The sequence below is a fragment of the Hylobates moloch genome, unplaced genomic scaffold (assembly GCF_009828535.3).
Source record: "Hylobates moloch isolate HMO894 unplaced genomic scaffold, HMol_V3 SCAFFOLD_12, whole genome shotgun sequence".
Lineage (NCBI taxonomy): Eukaryota > Metazoa > Chordata > Mammalia > Primates > Hylobatidae > Hylobates > Hylobates moloch.
Window position 1 is genome coordinate 65,485,304 of NW_026652287.1, and position 22,330 is coordinate 65,507,633.

The 22,330-nt window shown below is 39.5% G+C and overlaps 1 protein-coding gene across 2 annotated transcripts in view; it reads left to right on the forward strand.

Annotated features, from left to right (window-relative positions):
- MSRB3 (methionine sulfoxide reductase B3) overlaps positions 1–17,859 on the forward strand; it is a 200,525-nt gene extending 182,666 nt beyond the window's left edge. For both annotated transcript variants that reach the window (XM_032170657.2, XM_032170659.2), the window contains 2 exons: positions 4,662–4,759; positions 14,141–17,859. In XM_032170657.2, the coding sequence (XP_032026548.1) occupies positions 4,662–4,759; positions 14,141–14,308 (266 nt within the window). In that variant the 3' untranslated portion in view covers positions 14,309–17,859. The remainder of the gene's footprint in view (positions 1–4,661; positions 4,760–14,140) is intronic.
- Positions 17,860–22,330: the final 4,471 nt, after the last annotated feature.

Here is a 22,330-nt window from a genome sequence, read left to right on the forward strand (position 1 = left end):
CAGGCTGGAGTGCAGTGGCGCGATCTCGGCTCACTGCAAGCTCCACTTCCTGGGTTCACGCCATTCTCCTGCCTCAGCCTCTCGAGTAGCTGGGACTACAGGCAGCCCCCACCACGCCTGGCTAATTTGTTTTTGTTTTTTTTTTTTTTTTTTCTTTTTAGTAGAGACAGGGTTTCATTGTATTAGCCAGGATGGTCTTGATGTCCTGACCTCATTATCCACCCCTACAAAGTGAATATTAAATAATTTGGCAAGAGTCAGGACTCTAAGCTTCAAACAATTCTTGTTTGCAGGGGGACTACATAGAGAGTTGGATTATTTATTTTGAATTAGGTAATAAGGTAAATTGTGGTCAGTGAGGTTAGCAGATTCCAGCTACAAATAATCTGAATACTACAAATTTTGAAATATGGCCTTGGAATTAGAGAGCTGTGAGGACTGATACACACACAAATAAGGACCTGTACCTCCAGCTTGCCTCACCAAAACTGTGCTAAAATATGTATCATCATTATTGAACCATCACCCAAATCCAGTGGGATTCACTGTATTCAAACTTACTTTACTGAAAATAACGAAACATGTGTAATTACCTTTCAATTCAATAAGTTCTCATTCATGAGTAGTTTCTGCTAGGTTCTACTGATGAGTCATGTAGCTGACTAGCAAGGTTTCTAATTTTTATTTTAGGGTGGGGAAGGATTAGGGGAAGTGGAAGCTGTATAGCAATTCTTGTTAAATTAAGAATAGGACAATGAGGGCCACATTTTCTAGACATGGTCCAGATAGAATTGGCTTCAACTTGTTTACACTCTGTTGCTAACTTTAACAACATGTTTCACAGATTTTTTTAAAGAAGGTGGAATTGATTGGGACGGAGAGCTAAGAAAGTTTTACTTATGAGGCAGTTGTCGTGAAACATTTAGAATTTGTCAACAGAATACTACTTGTGGAGAGCTATGCCATTATTCAATTATGGGCTCAGGTAGACTTGAAACAGATTTATTAAGCTACATTATGGATTGGAGGGGGAATAATTATTTATACTGCAATCTAAAAAAAAAATCCATTCTAGTGTAGATGATATAGCAAGCACCAAAGAAGCTACAACAACTAATCTGGATCACTTGCTCTTACATTTGAGATGAAAATGAGCATATTCTGGAGTTGCTTCACATGATATGAGTAGTATGATGTTATATCTGCAGATGAATGTGGCCTGATGGGTGAATAAAACTGAGGCAGAACTGCCATATTTCAACTTGCCTGCTTCAGTTGTACTACATATATTTATTTGCTATCTGGAGATAGGAATTCTTTGAAGGGTGAAACTATTGAAAATAAGGCATCCTTGATAATAATAGGCTAATATCTAAAAAGTACAGTTTATATTCTTTGAAATGAAATGATAATAGGCCTAATCCAATCTTATCAAATAGAAACTAAGGGATGTATTGGGGGTGGGGTGAACCGACTCTGTTTATACAGGTTTTCACATGACTTTTCTTTTAAAAAGTGCATGGAATGCATCCAAAACAAATAATGTTTTGTTAGAAGGCCAAAAGGAAAATCCTAGAGAAAGGAGGATGGATGATCTTTCTTTAATGTCAAAATTGACATAAACACACTCCCCTCCCCCCTCCCTTTTATTCAAGATAATTTTCTCAACAAGACACAGATTGCTTCAGTCTCTGCCTATCACCCTTTGAAGCACTTTCCTTATTATTAGGAGTGGGGGCAAGGTTTCCTTTGAGGATTTTTACAGCAGTGAAGAGTTCCTTCTTTAAATACTTTCACATGATGAGGGAATTCTGCTTTCAAAGTGCTGTCATCACTGTGGCTTCTCTGCCATAAGGCAGTTTATTATTGGGGGAATGTCCTTCTTAGTTTGATTGTCATTAAGTACTTACCTTTCTGATGCACTTTTTGTATAGAATGTCACTTTTTCTGAGAAGTCTAGCAAAGCAACTCAGCATTCTCCTTTGTTAACCCTATTGGCCAAAGTTAGCCATGATTCTCTTTTGAAATGTGTTCCACCACAGGGAGTTACAGTCTCCAGCGTGGTTTTTCCTGTCCATCTCCACTAATCAAGATTTGGGTTGACATATTGAATATTCCATTTTGAAAACTGCCATCTCTTCTACAGGGCAAAGGGACATTGTGAGTTTTGGGGAGTTTTGAAATATCTTTATTTATTTTTATTTTTATTTTTGAGTGTCTCTTCTAATGTTTAAATAATGCCATGGTAAACAACAAACTATTCAAGCATCAACAGTTTCCCAGAAACACTGAAATCTTTTGAGACCTGCAGTCTGTTTCAACCTCCCTCATCCTGCTCTATTCTTAAATATAGTTTTCTGGAAAATCCTGTGCATATCTAATTCAGGTAGAAAAAATTGAGGAAGAAAGTGGAACATAAGAAGAGAGTCCTAAAGTCAGAATATTCATATCCTAGTTTTGGCTTTGCTACTTACTGCCTGTGTAACCTTGGCAAGTAACTTATCCTTCTGTTCCCTCCCACCCCCAAAACCCTGTAAAATGAGTGAACTCTATGAACTTCATGTTTCTCCTCTCCTAAATACACAAGAAGTAAACCTCTCCCCTACATAAAGAGGCTTAATCACAGTAATTGAGCCAAGTTGGACAGTGCAGTGAGAAACTAGCATTGATATTTCCTAAATTAGTCTGTAATGATTTTATTCTCTCTCTTTCTTGTGGAACTCTCTGATGTGCTGTAATTATTTATCTCATTTGCTTATTTAAGGCTAACTGGAAATCAGTTTAAGAAACATTTGAGTTGTGCCTTTGTACTGGACACCGTGTTAGGCAATGAGAATACTCAGGTCAGTGAGTTTAGACTCTGCCTTCAAGGTGTTCACTAACTAGTAAGGGAGGAAAGCATGAAAATAAATTACAAATCCAGGGTGATGCCTAGAACAAGATAAATAAATATAAGATGCAATGTAGCATAAAGGAAAAATATATACGTGTGTATATCTATTTCTCCATACCTATTTTGAATTCTAGAAATAGGACTATGTGGTGCTGGGGTAAGGTAGCTTTATGGTAAATTTAATACAACAATGAAACTCCTAAACCTGTTTACCTGTTTACTACTAAATCAAGTGTTTCCCTCCCATAATATCAGTTGCCTTAAATTGCGATTAAATGAGTTATGCCCTTGAAGGTTAAAAAGGAAAATACAGAATGTTTTCTTTCTTTTCATAGATAAATGACTTTATTTTTCAATGTCCTCAAATATCACCATTAAACCTGTTTTCACTAGCAATTGGCACTTTATTGTTAACAAAGAAGAACCCCTAAATGTGTCAAGTAACCATTGTAAACCAAATATTGTAGCCTAGAATATATTCAAATTCTCTTTAGAATTTAGAAAATGGGAAGAAATTCATTTCCTTAAGAATGCTAATATGTCTCAGCATTATTAATTTTTGTGAAAGGTTATAGTCTGGAAGGTTAAGGTTTTCCTGGTGCTTTGTAGCAATTTTGAGCTCAAATCAAGGAATTACAAAGTGTTAACACTCTTGGTGTTAAATCTAGCACTGACTATCAATACTATACTCTTGCATTGTGGAGGATGGGGGAGCTTGTGGGATTTGGCCTAATCTGTTTTGTTTGAAACTGAAAATCATGTTGTTGAAGTTTACATTCTGTTTTCCTTCAATAGGTGTATTAACACAAAGCACCAGGTTCTTAATGGGCTTCTTCCTTTCTGCAGAAGTAAATTTGACTTGTGAAAAAGAAAAAAAAATTGCACCAGCACTTCAGCAACATCGCCCCTCTTTCATCATTTTGGGGATTCAGGCTTCAGCTCAGTAACTGCAGACATATTTTGGGGAAACATAAAAACATGCCCATAAGTACTGAACATAAAACCTGACTGTACACTCAAAACATTTGTACAATCCTATGATCCATTTACCATCAAGTTTCTTAAAGTGTGCATATATTTTTAAAATCACTAGAATAAATAAAAATTGGAACTAGATGCTCTTTGAGACAAGGTGCTACCCAGAGATGTCTGAGGACTGATGTTTTATGAGCCTCCTATGAAGTGAACAAGCTTCTTGCCCATAAAAATAGATAGATGCTATGATTTCCAGATAGCCCTTTTTCCAGGAAATTAGATGAGGATGGTGACAACAGGATAGTCGTTTTTTTAAACAAAATTTTAACTATCCAGACTAAGTACTGAAAAAGCTTGCTTTCTAAGGAGGCATGGAATAGTTGAAAAGTTAACAGCCAGACCAATTGATTGTGTTTTGGAAAACATCGTAATGGAAGATTCATAGTGCTTCAGGGCCATGCCGAGTGACTCTGAAGACAAGAGAAAGAGTGGTGAGAGAGAGCCTTCTAAGTTCAAGGATGCTCTAGAAAACTATTGGATGGTCTAACAATGTCTCATGAGGCACCAAACCCTAATGCAACTGTAATCTGACTGTGAGGAAAGGGTTGAAAAATAACTGTACTCTTGTAAAATATATTTTCCTTCAGCTTTTGACCTTTCTTTTTTCAGGTTGAAAAGTTAAACATACACTAAGGATTTTCATTATTTGCTTAGTATTTCTTTAAAATGCATTCTAACCCAAGGCTGTGTATCTCTCCTCTCTGCTTTGATTCTTGTGCCTGCTGTGCCCCAGGTTGGCCTTCATTCCACGATGTGATCAGTTCTGAGGCAATCACATTCACAGATGACTTTTCCTACGGGATGCACAGGGTGGAAACAAGCTGCTCTCAGGTGAGTTCATCCTTTCTGAAAACCCAATACGCTGCTCCCTCTGCATTGCACACACTTTCAGGACTCCTGGTTGTGCTAAATATAGCAACTAAGGCCAAGTGACTGGTCACAAGGACAGACAAGCATGACAAAGTTTATATGAAGTCCAAGGGATGCCTATGTTCAGGTGTTTAGCAAGTCTAGTGGAATGTTAAGGCTGGCATGATAGCTCAAACCTGTAATCTCATACTTTGAGAGGGCCAAGTGGGGAGGATCACTTGAGGCCAGGAGTTCAAGACGAGTCTGGGCAACACAGTGAGAACTTGTCTCTACAGAAAATATTTTAAAACTTAGCAGGGCATGGTAGCATACGCCTGTAGTTCTAGCTACTCAGGGGGCTGAGGCAGGAGAATCACTGGAGCCCAGGAGGTCCAGGCTGCAGTGAGCTGTGATCATGCCACTGTACTCCAGCCTGGGCAACAGAGCAAGACCCTGTCTCATAAATAAATAAATAAGTAAAATGTCAGTTATTGGCTTCACCACTATTAAACAAAATCATTGGTAGGAAAAAAATCATCTTCAATTGGCTCAGTAAATTGAAGAGTGGGCTGTTCTTGGGGCATATGAAGATTTCATTATGTGGCTTTGTGTAACCTCATATTTTGATAATCTCCCTCTCTTTGCAGTTCTGTGTACCCACTGTTCAGTCAGAATGCCTTTAATGGCAGTGATCCAAACACAATCAAGGAAGACCTCAGAAATGGCTTTTCTTGGGTGGGTGTGAGGAAGGTGGTTGAAGAGACGCTGTGGGAAGTGAAAGTTCAGTGGTAGGTTGGCTATATGAGATAAGGTAATTCCTTTTCTGCTTCTCCTGATATACAGACATCCTCATTTCCAAGAATTTCCTAATTAGTTCTGTCCATCTGCTCTAACCAAATTAATGCTGGCTTTAAGGAAGCAAATGAGCAAGTGTTGAGGAGGAGGCAAAAATAGTTAATCTGAAACCCACAATCGAGAGACTTGAACTTATGGGTATTTTGTGCTTAAACACAGAGACATAGAATCTCCATCTACATGGAATAAGAGCAGCGGCATATTCTATGGAAGGCAATCTTGTTCTTTTAATCTGCTTTAAATAAGTGAAATGTAAAGTCTGCAATATTGTGGCACTGAAAGTTATTGACACCACAGGGTATTTTATTGGGGAATCTGTTGGACATATCAGAGGTACAGGGGCATGATCAGGCAGCTGTAATAGCAAAGTGATTGCCATATGGGCCTCCCTCAGCATTCTTTACCTGCCCTTTATCCATTTTTCTTTAACCCCCTCCACCAGCACAAGATGTTTAGGGAGTAGGTGGCATATTTACTACCAAGTAGGTAGGGAGGTTAGTTTGTACCTAACCATCTGATGAATTTTTGTTTTTATTAAAAAAAAAAAAAAAAGACTGGCAAGTTTCCTGTCCTCCAAGTGTGAGGACTACTCTCTGTCTTGAAAATTAGACTTCATATTTTATCTGAATCACATTTTCAGCTCACTCTTGTTTCTCAGAATGGAGTCTCTGATGGTGATAGTGGAACTTTCTGGTGCTGGGTTTCACCCACAGAGGGTCTAATGTAATTGGACAGGTTTAGTGTGGGGTGCAGCATTTTTAAAAGCTCCTCTGGTTAATGCTCACAATAACCTTCTGAGGTAGGTCCTTTTTTTTCTCTGTTATTTTACAGTTGAGGAAACTGAGGCACAAAGAGAGCAATTGAACTTGGGTCAGCTTATGTGGATTTCAGTGGCAGAGCTGAGACTTGAATTAGGGTACTCTCCAGAGCTCTTTATGGTGCCTAGATAGATAGACAGGTTGAAAAGAGTCATTAAAATTAAAAAATCTCATTATCTTCCAGCAGTTGGCTTAATGCAATTTAGTTTGGGGGTTTGTTTGCTTGTTTGTTTTTTGTTTTTGAAATGGGGTCTCATGCTGTCACCCAGGCTGGAGTGCGGTGGCATGATCTTGGCTCATGGCAACCTCCACCCGCCGAGCTCAAGCAATCCTCTTACCTCAACCTCCCAGGTAGCTGGGACCATAGGTACACACCACCACATCTGGATAATTTTTTGTATTTTTGGTAGAGACGGAGTTTCACCATGTTGCCCAGCTGGTCTTGAACTCCCGAGCTCAAGTGATCCACCTGCCTCAGCTTCCTAAAGTGCTGGGATTATAGGCGTGAGCCACCGTGCCCAGCCTGCAATTTAGTTTTAAATTCAATTAAATTTGATTGATGATTTTATAACTGTCACAAAAAGGTAAACTATAAGTAGGATGGCTCACATTAATTTGTAACTTAGGTACACAGTATTTAGTAAACCTCTTTTAAGACTAATAGTTGTTTCTTTAATTTTCTTTTTCAAGCTACAAATGCTGTTACATGATCGTTTTAACTCGTTTTCACTCAGAACCCATTTTCAAACATTGAATCTTATGAAAACTAAATTTAAAAGGCACAGAAAAATGAAGCATAAGATATTAACTTTCCTTATGGCCCTACTCTCTAATCTCTTTGTGACAAATTCTTATAATTCACTGTTGGAATAAGCTTCTTTCTTTCTCTGTGCCAGTCAGAGACATAACATCAGTAGTAGTCTAGGAAAGATCATTATGAAGATGTCCTACAGTGACCAAAGAGAAATTAAACCCACAAACAATGCCAAAATTAGGCAACATTCCTAAAAGAAGTCAGGCTAAACCAAGCATAGCCGTTGGCCTCGCAGTTAAAGCCCAAGGTGACTGTTCTTGTTCTTTCTTAACAGTTGTGTGATGAACCAACACTGACCTGCTCCCTTTTGGCTTCTTTTTCCACAACCTTCACTTCTCATATTTAGAAAGTGTTTGACCCTTTCTTAAATAGAACTCTTAAATTTAAAGAAAAGAGGGAGAGGAATTTGTTCCGCTAAGGCATGTATGAAAATACACGCTTTGGAGTAAAGTAAGTTCTATGCAGGAGAGAATGAGGTTCTAGCACTAACGAATGGTATGTGTGCCACACCCTTGCCCTTGTGGATGGAGGAGGGGGTATCTGCCACCTAAGCACGAAATGGCGTACTGAATTCAAGTGGACTGGGTATCTTTCATTTCAGTTTCTCTGTCTTTTATTTGTGTGTTCCATTCACATTTATTTATTTTCCTTTTGTTTTATAATTTTCTTTCTTTTTTTTAATTTTCCTTTTTCTCAGGCATCTTTTTTTACCTTGACTTGATAAAATAAAAGATTTAATAGTTCCCATGCTAGAGCAGTCACTTGTGTTTTACTTCCTAGTTTCTCATTTTTGGCACTATTTTTTCATTATCTGTTTATCTTCTTTTACCTTACAGTTTTTCAGTTCATGTAGTCTCTTCTCCTGCTCAGAACTTCTCCTGTTTATTTTATTTTATTTTATTATTTTTTATTATGCTTTAAGTTCTGGGAAACATGTGCAGAACGTGCAGGTTTGTTACATAGGTATACACATGCCATGGTGGTTTGCTGCATCCATCAACCTGTCATCTACATTAGGTATTTCTCCTAATGCTATCCCTCCCCTAGCCCCCAATCCCCTGACAGGCCCTGGTGTGTGATGCTCCCCTCCCTGTGTCCATGTGTTCTCATTGTTCAACTCCCACTTATGAGTGAGAACATGTGATGTTTGGTTTTCTGTTCCTGTGTTAGTTTGCTGAGAATGATGGCTTCCAGCTTCATCCATGTCCCTGCAAAGGACATGAACTCATCCTTTTTTATGGCTGCATAGTATTCCATGGTGTAATTGACAAATGGAATCTAATTAAACTAAAGAGCTTTTGCACAACAAAAGAAACTATCATCAGACTGAACAGGCAACCTACAGAATGAGAGAAAATTTTTGCAATCTATCCATCTGACAAACGGCTAATATCCAGAATCTACAAAGAACTTAAACAAATTTACAAGAAAAAAAAACAAACAAACCCATCAAAAAGTGGGTGAAGGATATGAACAGACACTTCTCAAAAGAAGACATTTATGCAGCCAACTTCTCCTATTTAAGGGTTTTATTTTATTATTATTATTATTATTTTGCTGGTGAGATAATGTGGGTAACTACTCTGGTTTGCTCTCTTTCTAAAATTCTTGTATTCTTAATTTACGTGGCTTGTCTTTTCTCTGGACTGAATTGCCTCAATATGGTTTGTATTATAAAAAATCTATTAGATGCTTTTAGTGTGTTGTAGACATTTTCAGTCGGATATGTTATGTGGCGTATTTCTTTCCTTTTGGTAAAGATGGAATATCTAAATATGAAGAACCTTTAACTGCCAACTTCTACAAATGAACTGAGCCTTCATGGACAAAACCTAAATCAACTCAACCTGATCAGCAGTTTGGCAATATGGCAATATTTCATTGTTCTTTTGGTTCCTACCTAATTCTCACTTTAGTGCTTAGGATCCTTTTTTAAAAAAAATTGTGGTAGGGATGACACCATGCATGCAGTGAATTAGGCCCCATATTTGCATAGGAATTGTAGATTCATTGGGAGCCAGTAGCCTACCACCTCTTTACAGTACATGTTTATCCATGTGTCCAGTGACTTCTCAGATAATGTTTTTAGTAAAGATTTACTGAGAGAGTTAAGATTGGTTCAGTCCTGTCACCACTTTTTCTAGAAGTCTTGCAGTGAGGTTCTTCTAAAAGAATTGTTGTGTAGGAAACAGCACACTGCCTAACCTTTGCATTGACAGCACTGAAAACAAGCAAGGGTCGGAGAGATTCTTCACTGTCTTCATTATAATTGTTGCTTATGGGTACCCTGTTATATTCTGATTTTTGTTGCAATTTTATTTGTTCTCTTTTGTTATTCCACCTACTGAATTGAGGAATTACATTTCAGTTATCTCTTCCAAAGAGGATCTTCATCTTAAATTTACTCGCTTTGGTGGGCACATGTATTTTCCCTCCAGCTGCAGCCGTCTTGTAACAATTTTCAGCTATAAACAATTTTCCTTAATTTAATTTATATTTTCAACTAGTGATAAAATACATTGCTTCTATTCCAGTTTCACTAACTGCTACGAATAATTATTTGACAGCCTCTCCCTAATCCTCCAACCCCAGCCTGTTAAGCAGCGCTTTGTCAGGAGTTTAAATTCAGTGCAAAGAGGTAAGATTTCCACAGTTTAACCTGCAGTTCAGTGAAGTAAGTTCCTTCTAGAATACCTGGGGAATTCTTCCTTCTTCAGATCAAAATTCTCCAGCTGGAGCAAATGGGAGACTAATAAATCACTTAACTTTTTGTAATTTTTTTTAAGGAAACCATCAGATCTCTGAATTTACCCACGTTGGAGTCTATTTATGAGTGCTGCTATTACTGCTTGAGTCTATGGTATAGTCCCTTAAGTTTGTTTAAGATCATTATTAATTTGTTCTAAGTCAGCCAAATGAACAGAAAGGTAAATATGCACCAATAGAAAGTATTTTTCAAAAGTTAAGCAGTTTTTGGTAAAAACCCCAAACCTTATTAATCTTCTACAGATGACAACTCACATATTGCTGATGATTAAAGATACACATGTGTTACAATAGGGCTTCAGACTCACAGCCCATCTCTCTTTTTCTTGATCTTTCAGTAAAATCATAATGCTAAACTGGTGACTTCACAGTAATTTCCTTGGCAAAAGATTAATATCACAAGCACAGAGGAAAAAAAGCCCCCACTTACACACAAGTGTCTTCAATAACAGTGGGAGAAAACAGAATACTACTGGCAAAGTAAATCGCTTTTCTTCTTAAAACTTTTCCCATCCTGCCCCATGTGCCCAAGTGTAAAAGCCCTGCTTTGAAAATGCTTCATTTCATAGATCAAACACTTAAGAGAAAATGACAATAATAAAGCCCAAACATCCTAGGAATAGCTAGGAGAAAAACGTCTAAGACAGTGGGAAATACATCAGTGCAGAAAAATGTAACTGTGTTGAATACACTATTTGTGTTTCTTATGTATACAATTGAGAACTGCAGTCAGATTTTAAGGAATTATGTTAAATTTGATGCTCAAACATTTATTTTAGGGGGTCCTTTCCCTTGGTTCTCTGCAGGTTCTTTAGTTGCCAGCTTTTCTGAATGGGAGGCTTAGGTGATAAAGGATTCTTGTGAGAATTCAAATTTTTTCTCTCATCTGATGCTCTTCAGAATGAAGACCAGAATATTCAGGTACATTTACCTGTGAAATAAAGAAACACATAACCATTAAAAACAACATTCAAAATGCACACTAAAGATTCTATCCTCAAATAAATCATTAACAGCAGGTCTCAGAGATTTCTTCATCGAGCAACCAGTTTGTTTCAGTTACAACCAGTTGTGCTGAGAGACCCCAACACATTGCCAGTTGGCTGGGGCCTGGGAGGCAGAACTTGCAGGCAGCTAAAGAAACAATGCTTCTCTGGCAACTTCCATTTATCCTCCCAGCTTTCCCAGGGCTAGAAGTTGCAAAGAATGGGCTCCACGCGCATCCTCTCAGGGAGGAGCCTTCAAGGCTTGTGCGCTTTTCAAAGAAACCGGGTAACAGTCCTTTCTGGGAGACTAGGTTTACCTGGGAGGAGGCTCGAATGGCACTGCATGGTTAGGCTTCCCTCAGACAAATGGCTTTGCCGGCATTGGGGTGGGCATGTATGTGGTGCCACAGATACAGATGAACACCTTTCTATGTTTTGAGATGATGCTTCTCCCTCAGTAACCTAAGGCTGCTGTGACTCTTCCAGAATACCTTGTGGCAAGTATGATGAAGCCATAACTGTCACTTTCAGGGGACTCAAACCGTTTCTGAGAATTTTTCTACCCCCATCGTCAACCCATATATTTATTAGCAAATAGTTTTCATTGTCTTTTTCTAACTATAATTTCTCTTCCTCACTGCTTTTTTTTTTTTTTTTTTTTTTTTTTTTTTTTATTTGGCTTCCCCCCTTATTTTTTTTTTTTTTTTTTTTTTTTTTGCCTTGGAATAGGGACACACCTAGAATCAGTGTTTACCTTTTTATTTAACCAGAATACTAGTTCCAGATTAGCAAATGAAACTACAGGTTGAAAACTCACCCAGTTCAACAGACTCAATTACTGTAATTTGGATTTTTAAAATATGATTTGGGAAATTAAGATCATATAACTCATTCTTAAACACCTTCAAATATATCCTCACTATGCTTTATTTTTGGTGTAGAATACATAGAAATATTTTCTAAAGATGCTCAAGAGATTATTAGCAAAGGCAATATCATTTATTTTTCCCAGATAGCTGCATTCTCTCATTAAACACACACACACACACACACACAGCTAAGGCTTTTAGATATATGAAAACTTCATCTCTTAAATGCCAAGTGATCCAAGTGCTGGAGCTGCATCTGAGATCAGTAATTGTGCACACACACTGGTCACCGAGAGCACTGGTTCCTGTTGGACAGCACCTTGACTATTTTGGCAGGCAGAAGTGGGTGTTTTCCTGTGTCCATTGGGCAAGCATATGTATTTTTACTGGTTCATCTTAGCTGTGGATGCCTAAAAGTTTGGCATCAATTGTTTATAGAAAGGAAAAGCAATCTGAGCTGTCAGCCTTGATATTACCTAAACCTGCATAGAATGTGGTAAAATAATACAAGATTTGCTTTTTAGGCCTGTTTCATATTTTCTAGGCAATAGATCAAATCAGTTCAGGGTTCATTTTTAGCTCTTTAATAAACTGACAGAGTTTGCTGGCAGTGAAATGAGAATGCACTTTTAACATGGAAGTGCCATACAGTCAAATTTGCTATTTCCACTATTTATTAATAACTAGGGAATACTTGAGAATTGAGCTTAGCATGTTCAACAGGGAAACCAAGATTCTAGTGCTTTTCATTGTAATGAGCACTTTCTCTCATTTTTCTCTCTTCATCTCCATTTGGTATCTCAGCCCCAGTCCCCTGTCAATTCATACTCTTTCCTTGAAACTTGTGTTTTATACACCAAATCAGCACAGTGAGAGTTAACAAATCATTGATATGCTTTTTCTCTCATACTCTTACCTAAATCTTGACTCTTCCCTCTCCTCGAAATGCCCTCCCCTAGAGATACACTTCTTCCAGGTCCTTATTCCAAAGTCACCCCAGGTAGGCCTCTTCTGACCACCCTGTCTAACATTTCATATCACCTTCCTTTTTTCCTCCCTTAGCATTGCTTTCTACCTTCCATGCTTTATAGTTCACTTGTTTTCTTGTGTACTGTCTGTCTCTCCCACTAGAATGTAAGCTCTATGAGGCCAGGGATTGTTGCCTGTACTCCAGAGTCTAAAACAGTGCCTGGTTTTAGCAGGCACTCCATTAATAAGCGAATGAATGGAAGTCATTTACTTCAGGCTTTGGTTTCTTTGTTCCATGATAAATGATGGATTTTCACAGCCTGCTTGAATATGGTGCACCAGTGTCTCCATCTCGTTTGCCCCATCCCTGATGGAAAAGGGTAGTAGATATCTAAGTGTGACATGTACTTTCATCTCCTGCAGCTGTACCCAGCATCAACGCAGTTAGTGTAGGGGTATTCACTGAGCCAGCCTTTTTGGAGAAACTTTCTCTGGGCTGGATTTCTCTCAAACACCAACATGATGTTCCTTCTGCCTCTGTCTAGACCTTAGGTCTCTTCTTCCCCAGCTTTTTGAATAGTCAGTAAAATTGATTTTAGCTAAACAGCTTATTCCTTTTCTTTATATTATAGTTCATTTGGATAAAGAAGCCAGCATGACACTCGACTTGTTGGAATCCAGGAAAAAAACAATTGTGTATGCTAGAGATGCTTCCTTTTGCTACATTTGCAGCCCTGGTGACTGTGACATAAATCTGTTGAGCCTTGCCGTTGCTTTGCTGGGTTCCAAGAACATCCAATGCTTGTCTGATGTTAAGTTTTACTGCCCATGAAAGCAAACATCACCTCTGTCATGGCCAGTTAAACAGTATCTTTTCAGTGGACTTCTGCATATCTGAAACCCACCCATCCAAAGCCAAAAGTAATGCCAGGGGGAAAGATTTTATGCTGCCATGTTTCTTACCAGGGAAGATCAAGGGTCAACTTGATTCATAAAATTACTGCAGTCATTTTTCAGCTGGCTGAGAGACTTCACAGATCAAAAAATACAGTGGCTCCTAAATGATTTCTGATATGCACAATTCTAGTGTTTTTTATTCTCAGCATGTGGCGCAAAGCCTGCCAGAAACCATCTTTGCGGCTATTGACAGGCGGATTAGAAGTCATCCACGATGGTTTCCTTCATTTCTCTACAGGCTGGTCATCCATTTAAACTGCTTAATGTGAATTCCTCTCAAAGCTTGCTTTGTACATGCTTTTCCCTGACGTTTTGTTCTTCTCTTTCAGTGTGGTGCTCACCTTGGGCACATTTTTGATGATGGGCCTCGTCCAACTGGGAAAAGATACTGCATAAATTCGGCTGCCTTGTCTTTCACACCTGCGGATAGCAGTGGTGCCGCCGAGGGAGGCAGTGGGGTCGCCAGCCCAGCCCAGGCAGACAAAGCGGAGCTCTAGAGTAATGGAGAGTGATGGAAACAAAGTGTACTTAATGCACAGCTTATTAAAAAAATGAAAATTGTTATCTTAATAGATATATTTTTTCAAAAACTATAAGGGCAGTTTTGTGCTATTGATATTTTTTCTTCTTTTGCTTAAACAGAAGCCCTGGCCATCCATGTATTTTGCTATTGACTAGATCAAGAACTGTTTATAGCATTAGCAAATGGAAACAGCTTTGTGAAACTTCTTCACAAGCCACTTATACCCTTTGGCATTCTTTTCTTTGAGCACATGGCTTCTTTTGCAGTTTTTCCCCCTTTGATTCAGAAGCAGAGGGTTCATGGTCTTCAAACATGAAAATAGAGATCTCCTCTGCAGTGTAGAGACCAGAGCTGGGCAGTGCAGGGCATGGAGACCTGCAAGACACATGGCCTTGAGGCCTTTGCACAGACCCACCTAAGATAAAGATGGAGTGATGTCTTAATGAAACTGCTCAGCTTTGTGGAAAGTTTGAGCTAACGTCATTTTTGTTTTCTCACTGAAAGGGTGTGAAGGTCCAAAGTCTTTCCTTATGTTAAATTGTTGCCAGATCCAAAGGGGCATACTGAGTGTTGTGGCAGAGAAGTAAACATTACCTCACTGTTAGGCCTTTATTATATTTTCCATTGAAAGCATTGGAGGCCCAGTGCAATGGCTCATGCCTGTAATCCCAGCACTTTGGGAGGCCGAGGCGGGCGGATCACGAGGTCAGGAGATCGAGACCACCCTGGCTAACATGGTGAAACCCCGTCTCTACTAAAAATACAAAAAATTAGCCAGCCGTGGTGGTGGGCACCTGTAGTCCCAGCTACTTGGGAGGCTGAGGCAGGAGAATGGCGTGAACCCGGGAGGCGGAGCTTGCAGTGAGCCGAGATCACGCCACTGCACTCCAGCCTGTGCGACAATGCGAGACTCCATCTCAAAAAATAATAATAATAATAATACAAAAAACTAGCTGGGCATGTAGTCCCAGCTACTCCTGAGGCTGAGTCAGGAGAATCATTTGAACTCGGGAGGCAGAGGTTGCAGTGAGCTGAGCTCATACCACTGCACTCCAGCCTGGGCAACAGAGTGAGAGCCTGACAAAAAAGAAAAGAAAAAGAAAGCAGCATTCCAATGTAAGACAACTGTAAAATATTGAGCCCCACTTGGTCTAAAATTCAAAAAGAAGAACGTCTGTCCATCACCTTTTTATAAGTCCCTCTCTCCACACCTAAAAGCAGCTGCAGCTGGAAAGGCATAAATTCCACTGTGTAAAATAAAATATTAGGGGCAACACACTTCATCAAGGCAGCAGGAATGAGAGAGAGCAGAGAAGATCAAGGATGAAGTCTTGGGGACTGAAAAATTCAGTGCGGGGCAGAAAAACTGACAGGGCACTACAAGTAACAAACAGAATCCAAGTGGGGTGGCCCTTGTGCACAGAGCTCCAGGTGACCTCTGGAGAGACATTGGCATTCACATGGAAAGCTAAAACGGAAGTTCAAGTTTCATACTCAACATAATCTTTTGTGTGACAAAGGACAAGCCATTTAGCCTCTCTGTGCCTATTTCTTCATGCGTAAACTGGGACTCATAATATTTGTAAAATGTATGGATACTCTCAGGGCAAATTCACTATATTGCTATACAATTGAGGTCAGTGTTGTAAAATTAAACTGATCTGGTTCTAATTGCCTCAAAGGCCAAAACCCAGGCATCTGAAATGGAAAGAAGCAGAGAGGAGGCTGACTTAGCTGATTGGTATGGAAAGAGTTGGGCCAAGAGCCAGAATTTCCCTTTGTGGCAACACGGCTAGTTTTACTTTGAGAAGCTCTGCTCAGTTGCTTTATAACATTAAGTCTGTGCACAATAAAGTTTTCACAGTATAAACGATGGTGATATAAGTCAACATTGCTATAGCCAGGTGTGAAGGTGGTATGGTGTGTGACGAATGTACATCCTGTTTGTAGCTTTGGATGCTAATCTTGAATTGTAGTTTAAAAATATATATTTTTGTAACTCTTTGAAAGCTTATGAAGACTGACAGCTTTCCTTGTAAGCACTAAGAGAAAAAAAAGAAAGAGGGACATTTGACAATTTTAAAGAAACAACAAGAAATTAGAATGAAAATCTGTGACAAACAGCGTCAGTGTGGCCATGTCCACATTCCTACATATCTCTCTCTACAAGCACCTCTCTAAGAAGCCTGACATCCCGGTGGACTCTTTATAGTCATGTACGCTTGATTCCAGATGAGCTCTGGTCTTATCTGGATGCTCAGATAAGAGGTTTCTATCTGAGCATCCAGATGCTCCCTCAGGTTCCAAGACATTTCACCCCAGGCCCTGGGTTCACTCTGGAATTCGTAGGCTTCACGTCTCTCTAGAAATGAGGTGTAAAATTTAAGACCAGACCTCAGCCATCAGTGTCCAGACCATCCTAGAAGTCTTTCCCAATCTCACAGAGAAAGCCCTAGTATTTCCCAGTGACCCCAGGGTTCCACGTTGGGGTGGCCAAAGAAATAGGTCTCTCAGGGCTTTGCCACAGCCTGCAGCCCATACTCCAGAGGCACACACAGCACCTCTCGGCTGCTCCAGCTCTGTGGGATAGCCTCCCCTGGGGTCCGCAGGACGCGGGCCACAGTGTTGAGGTAGACAAGGAGGATCAATCAGAGGCCCCTTCCCTCTCCACAGAGACTGGATTGTCATTGTTCCTTCATTTATATCATAGGGCTTAACATTTCACTCAGAAAAAGCCCCTCTTTTTCTAATCCTTAGTCTTTGTTTCAAGGAAAGGCAGTTTTTCTTCTACCACATTTTCCAGGATCGACTTTAAGAAAAACGCAACATCTATTGAAAAAGAGTGGGGTGTATGCATGTGGTTTAATTCCAGATTGCTTTTGGGTTTAAGTGGTATCAAATTTCAGTATATTTCTGTCTTATGTGAAAGAAATATATTACTAAAACGTCAGTGAGCAATAATGTCAGCTGTCGAGCACTAGATTTATTTTTGCAGGATATGGAGTGCAATGAACTGAGTCAGTATGGCAAGGTGTATGTGATCTGTGGGAGTTATGCCATTTTTTTAACGTAGGAAGTGCACAGGACTTTCCCTCTCTGCACTCCAGCTCTTACTGTACCATTAGAAGATGCAGATTTCTGTTGGTGTGCAAAAAGTATAGCCTTACATTCAAGCAGAATGGATCTGAAGAAAGCAGCAATATCTGTTGTATTAGAGAACATTCCCATGTGTTTAAACTCTTCACTTCTTAGATGCATTTAAATTCTTAATGCAAATGACGTAGCAATTTGAAAACTTCTCTGTATTACTTGTGTTTAAAATGTCTTGCTTTAAATACAAAAAAAATGGTAAAGGGGATTATCTTTTGTTTAGAAGGTTAAATATTATTTTTGCCTTAGATAGCTTTGTAATAATTTTTCTCCAGACAATTCAACACTTTTGAAAAACGACATGAATTTTCATTAAAAACCCTTTTCCTATGTTTATTGTATACAAGAATTATGCAATAAAATTTCTTTGTAAAAATATTTTCTTCTTTGATTCCTAAAGACTCCTTTTATTTTCAGCACAGATACATGGACTGGAGTTTGTAGCAGACTGTTCTGTTTGCCTCCTTAACCAGCTGACAAGTCTGTAGTCTATATAGAGAGCCTTCCATCTGATGCAGTCTTTCGAAGTTGGGTCTCTCACAGTAGGGTCAAGTCCAGCTCTCCATACCACAGGCCCTGGGAGAGGCCTCCAGGGATCTGAAAGACTGGAGGAAAGGGAAACATTTGCAGAATTACTCAACCTTCACCTCACCTCAGCAAAATCTTCAGCAGCTTGTGTATGTTTCTTGCTTAAAATATGGATTTGGGAGTTCCACCATGAAAACTCTGGGGGTAAAAATGCAGGAATGATACCACGCTGATGCCTTGCCTTCTGTTAAAAAATTTGACAGGAAACTTACACTATCATCGAGGGTCGGTCTCTAGAGAAGTATATTAGGAGCTTCCCACTGCTTACAGATGATTTCACTGATAAAAGACATCTCTACAGATAAGTTTTGATATTGTATTATTTGTTGTTTAAATGTTGAGTTGTTTTGTATTGTTTATTTATTTACTTTAGGGGGCAGAAGTGGGGTGATGAAGCCTTTTGTTCTTCAGCCAGTTCTTTAAGTCATATTCCTGGGATCTTAAAATTCACAGGCCAGCAACTTTATGTAGTGTACCTTAGAGCACTGCTTTTCATAGTGTAGTCCTCAGACGCTGAGGCATCAGCATCACCTGGGAATTTGCCAGAAATACAAGTTTCCAGGTTTCATCTTGGACTTCCTTAATCAAAAATTCTGGGCTGGGGCCTTAGCAATCTGCATTTTAGAAAGCCCTCCATGTGATTCTTGTGCTTATTCAAATTTGAGAACCACTGCCTTGGAACTTTTAGTGAGAAAACTTCAATTAGTATTAATTTTAAAAGCATTTATATCTGACCCTCGAAAACGGCTTTTTTTCATCAGTACTTTTCTTTCTATAGGGGTGGGTGGATGGTTTTTCCAAAATGTCATGCCTTTTAGCTCTTCTCATCTCTCACTACCCGTTTGTCTTGTCCGGGAGGACTAGCCTGTCCTCATTCACTAGCACCACCTTAATTCCTATTTGCATTTCTGGACTGAGCCTGGGCTGCCCAATGGTGCTTCCCAGTGCCTTTCTAGACCACAGGATGTCCATGGCAGGGTTCATCACAGTAATTCCAAGAATTAGAGAGCAGACTTCAGTGTATAAATTTACATATCACCTTTCCCGTCTCTTCTATTTTTCTTATACTTCCTTTCAACATTATCATCATTTTTTTTAACCATTGAAGAGATTTCTTCAAAGGTGCCATGTACCCAAATCTTCAACTCTTTCTTTTTGTCAGAAAACTGCTGTTACCTAGATCGTAACAACAAAACGACTTCTGGAAGATACTGGCTTTCGAAAAAGGTTGAATTTAAAAACCATGTTTGGGACAAGCTTACTAGCACCCCATACAGGTTTCAAACCAGAGCTCATGGTGCTTTACACAGCAGATTGAAATTTCACCATATTTTGAGATTTTTTACCTGAAAAAGCCCTCTGCCATAGAAGAATATTCTGGCAAGAATGCTTCCCATACACTTACTCCCAGAGGTCAGTCTTGTGGGCCAGTCTAGGAGGAATTGGCCCGAAAATGACTGTAAGCTCTGGAATGAGGCAGCTCTGACACGTCTTGCCCAAAACACCTGAAAGGCTGTCCTGCGGGTATAAAGAGCTTTTATGGAACCATCATGAAATAAAACCATGGTGACCTGAAATTTGGTAGCCAAATCAGATTCCTAGCCCACATGAGATTTTCCTAATTTTTAGTTGATTACAAAACCATACCAACTTGTCAGATTATGGATGCCAGGGAGTTAGTTTCTTTCTTTTCTTTTCTTTTCTTTCTTTCTTTCTTTCTTTCTTTCTTTCTTTCTTTTTTTTTTTTTTTCTTTTTTTTTTTTTTTTTTTTTTTTTTTTTTTTTTTTGGAGTCTCACTGCCCTGTTGTCCAGACTGGAGTGCAGTGGCATGATCTCGGCTCACTGCAACCTCTGCCTCCCAGGTTGAAGCGATCCTCCCACCTCAGCCTCCTGAGTAGCTGGGATTACAGGTGGCACCACCACGCCTAGCTAATTTTTGTATTTTTAGTAGAGATGGGGTTTCACCATCTTGGCCAGGTTGGTCTTGAACCCCTGACCTCATGTGGTCTATTCACCTCGGCCTCCCACAGTACTAAGATTACAGGTGTGAGCCACCATGCCCAGCCAAGGAGCCTCATTCTTATTTCAAGGTTTTCAACTCTCCTCCCTGCAGTGTCTACCCCGCTATTCCCAGTAAGCATATACTCACTCACCCTTATTATCACGCAGGTTAGACTGGAACCAGACAAATTTTCTGGAATAAGCAGAAGGGCAAGTCAGTCAGAAATTAATAAGTACTTAGTTCAGCACAGCCCAGACATGGGCAAGGTATAGAAGTGTAAATAACTAGAAAGCAAAGTAAAAGAGGTTTTATGCATAAATACAGCCCAGGAGAGAGTCATAATTGTTAAGTTACAGTTGCCCGAACTTCATTCCCATGGCCTTCAATCCCACCACAGGATTTCTTTCTACCTTAATGATACTGTGGATTGAATAACCTCTGTCGATAAGTCAGGCACTTGATCCATTATTTCTACTGTGAGGTAGGTAGTCTTATCCTCATTTTACAGATGATGGTGCTAACAGCTCAAAACATTAAGACAAATTACATAGCTAGTCCATGGCCAAGCTAAAATTGAAATCCAAGTTCCTGTGACTTCAAACACTGAGCCCCTAGCTCCACTCTGGGCTGCCTCCCATGTAGGACACTGGCTACTTGGATAGTGTTCAGTTGTGGTGGGTTTGAACCTGGGGGAAAAATGTATATAGCATTTCTTATTTGTTTCAAGTTAACTGCAATTCACACTTCCGAAACACATTCTGCATTGTGACTGTGTTATTTCAGAGAGGCCTAATTAAGCCTTTGTACGTCTTGATTTTCTTACACTTTGGTGACAGAGAGTTTCATATTTTTCTTCAAAGGGCTAACTTTAGCACTCCTAATAATTCTTTTTCTTTAAATTAAAACAATTTTTTCCTTCAATAGCTTTTGGGGTACCAGTGGTTTTTGCTAATACGGATGAATTCTGTGGTGGCAAATTCTCAGATTTTAGTGCATCCATCATCCAAGTAACACTCCTAAGAATTTTAACTCCCACAGCAAAAAAAGTCCTATTCTGGATTCATATGGAAAAAAGAAAGAATAGAGGTGATACTAAAGATGCATTTAACCAAAATACTCAGTTTTTGGCATAGCTGATCCAGCTCATCCTTTCTCATGCAAAAAGGTATAAAGCCCAGGTGGTGGGGATGGGGTGCCTTTACCAATGTCACTAAGCCAGACTCTACCATGGGAGAGTGAAGGAGGAGGACAGGTTCCTGAGGGCTCTCACCACACTCAGAGCATGTCTGCAGGACACATGATGGACCTATCCCAGGAACTGATGGAATAAAGAGGTTTGTTTCTGTTTGATTACAATTCATGACAGATTGATACCTGCAGAGACATTCAAACTTGAGGTTTTACCCCCCTTCTCTTTAACACTAGAGCTTATAAGGCTACTCAGGCATCTGGTGTTTGTTAGACGGCTGCGTTGCATCATCCTTATGATTGCTGGGGAACATCTCCTAGCATTCAAACGATTGGAGGAAAGACTATGGGGCACAAAATGGCCTCATCCGGTTTACATCTTTATTACTGCGCTTCTCGCATACCTGCTTACATCTGGAAAAAATCTCCAGGTAAACCTCTTGGGCTCTTTCTCTAAAGAGTAACTGTAATTATTAGGGCTATACCCAAATTCAGCTTAGAATAGGTATGTTGCTGAACTTCAGCCAAAACCCTGTGCCTGTCTAAAAGAGATTTTCTTTTTTTACATCCAATTACATAGGAGGGGCCTTTTCCCCACACATGGCCAGTGGGGTTCCTGATTCTTTATGCCCAAGGCTCCTATTTATGCCCTTAGGGAAAAGACAGGGAAACTTTAGGGAAGAAACAGAGATCTCTTCAAATCTCCTCAGTGTTTTTTCCTCACTAGCAAATCCCAGAATTCTAATGTGGATTGCAGATCATGTCAAAATTTTACAAATGCTAAATCTTTACCCTGCTAGGTACTATCACAAACTTTACCTGACTAACCAACAGCATCAAAACAAAACAAAGAACAACAACAATAAAAATTGCAAACAAAGCCAACTACCATCTCTGTTTCCAGCCTATCCCTCTAGTATATGGAGTTCATCCATTCAGCATGATTTATTGAGCACGTACTAGGGTACCAGGTACCATGCTTGGCACAGGAAACCCCAAACTGAATAAGACTCCCTGTGTCATGCAATTAGCTGGAAAAACAGACCTGCAGCTAATTGTGCATAATAC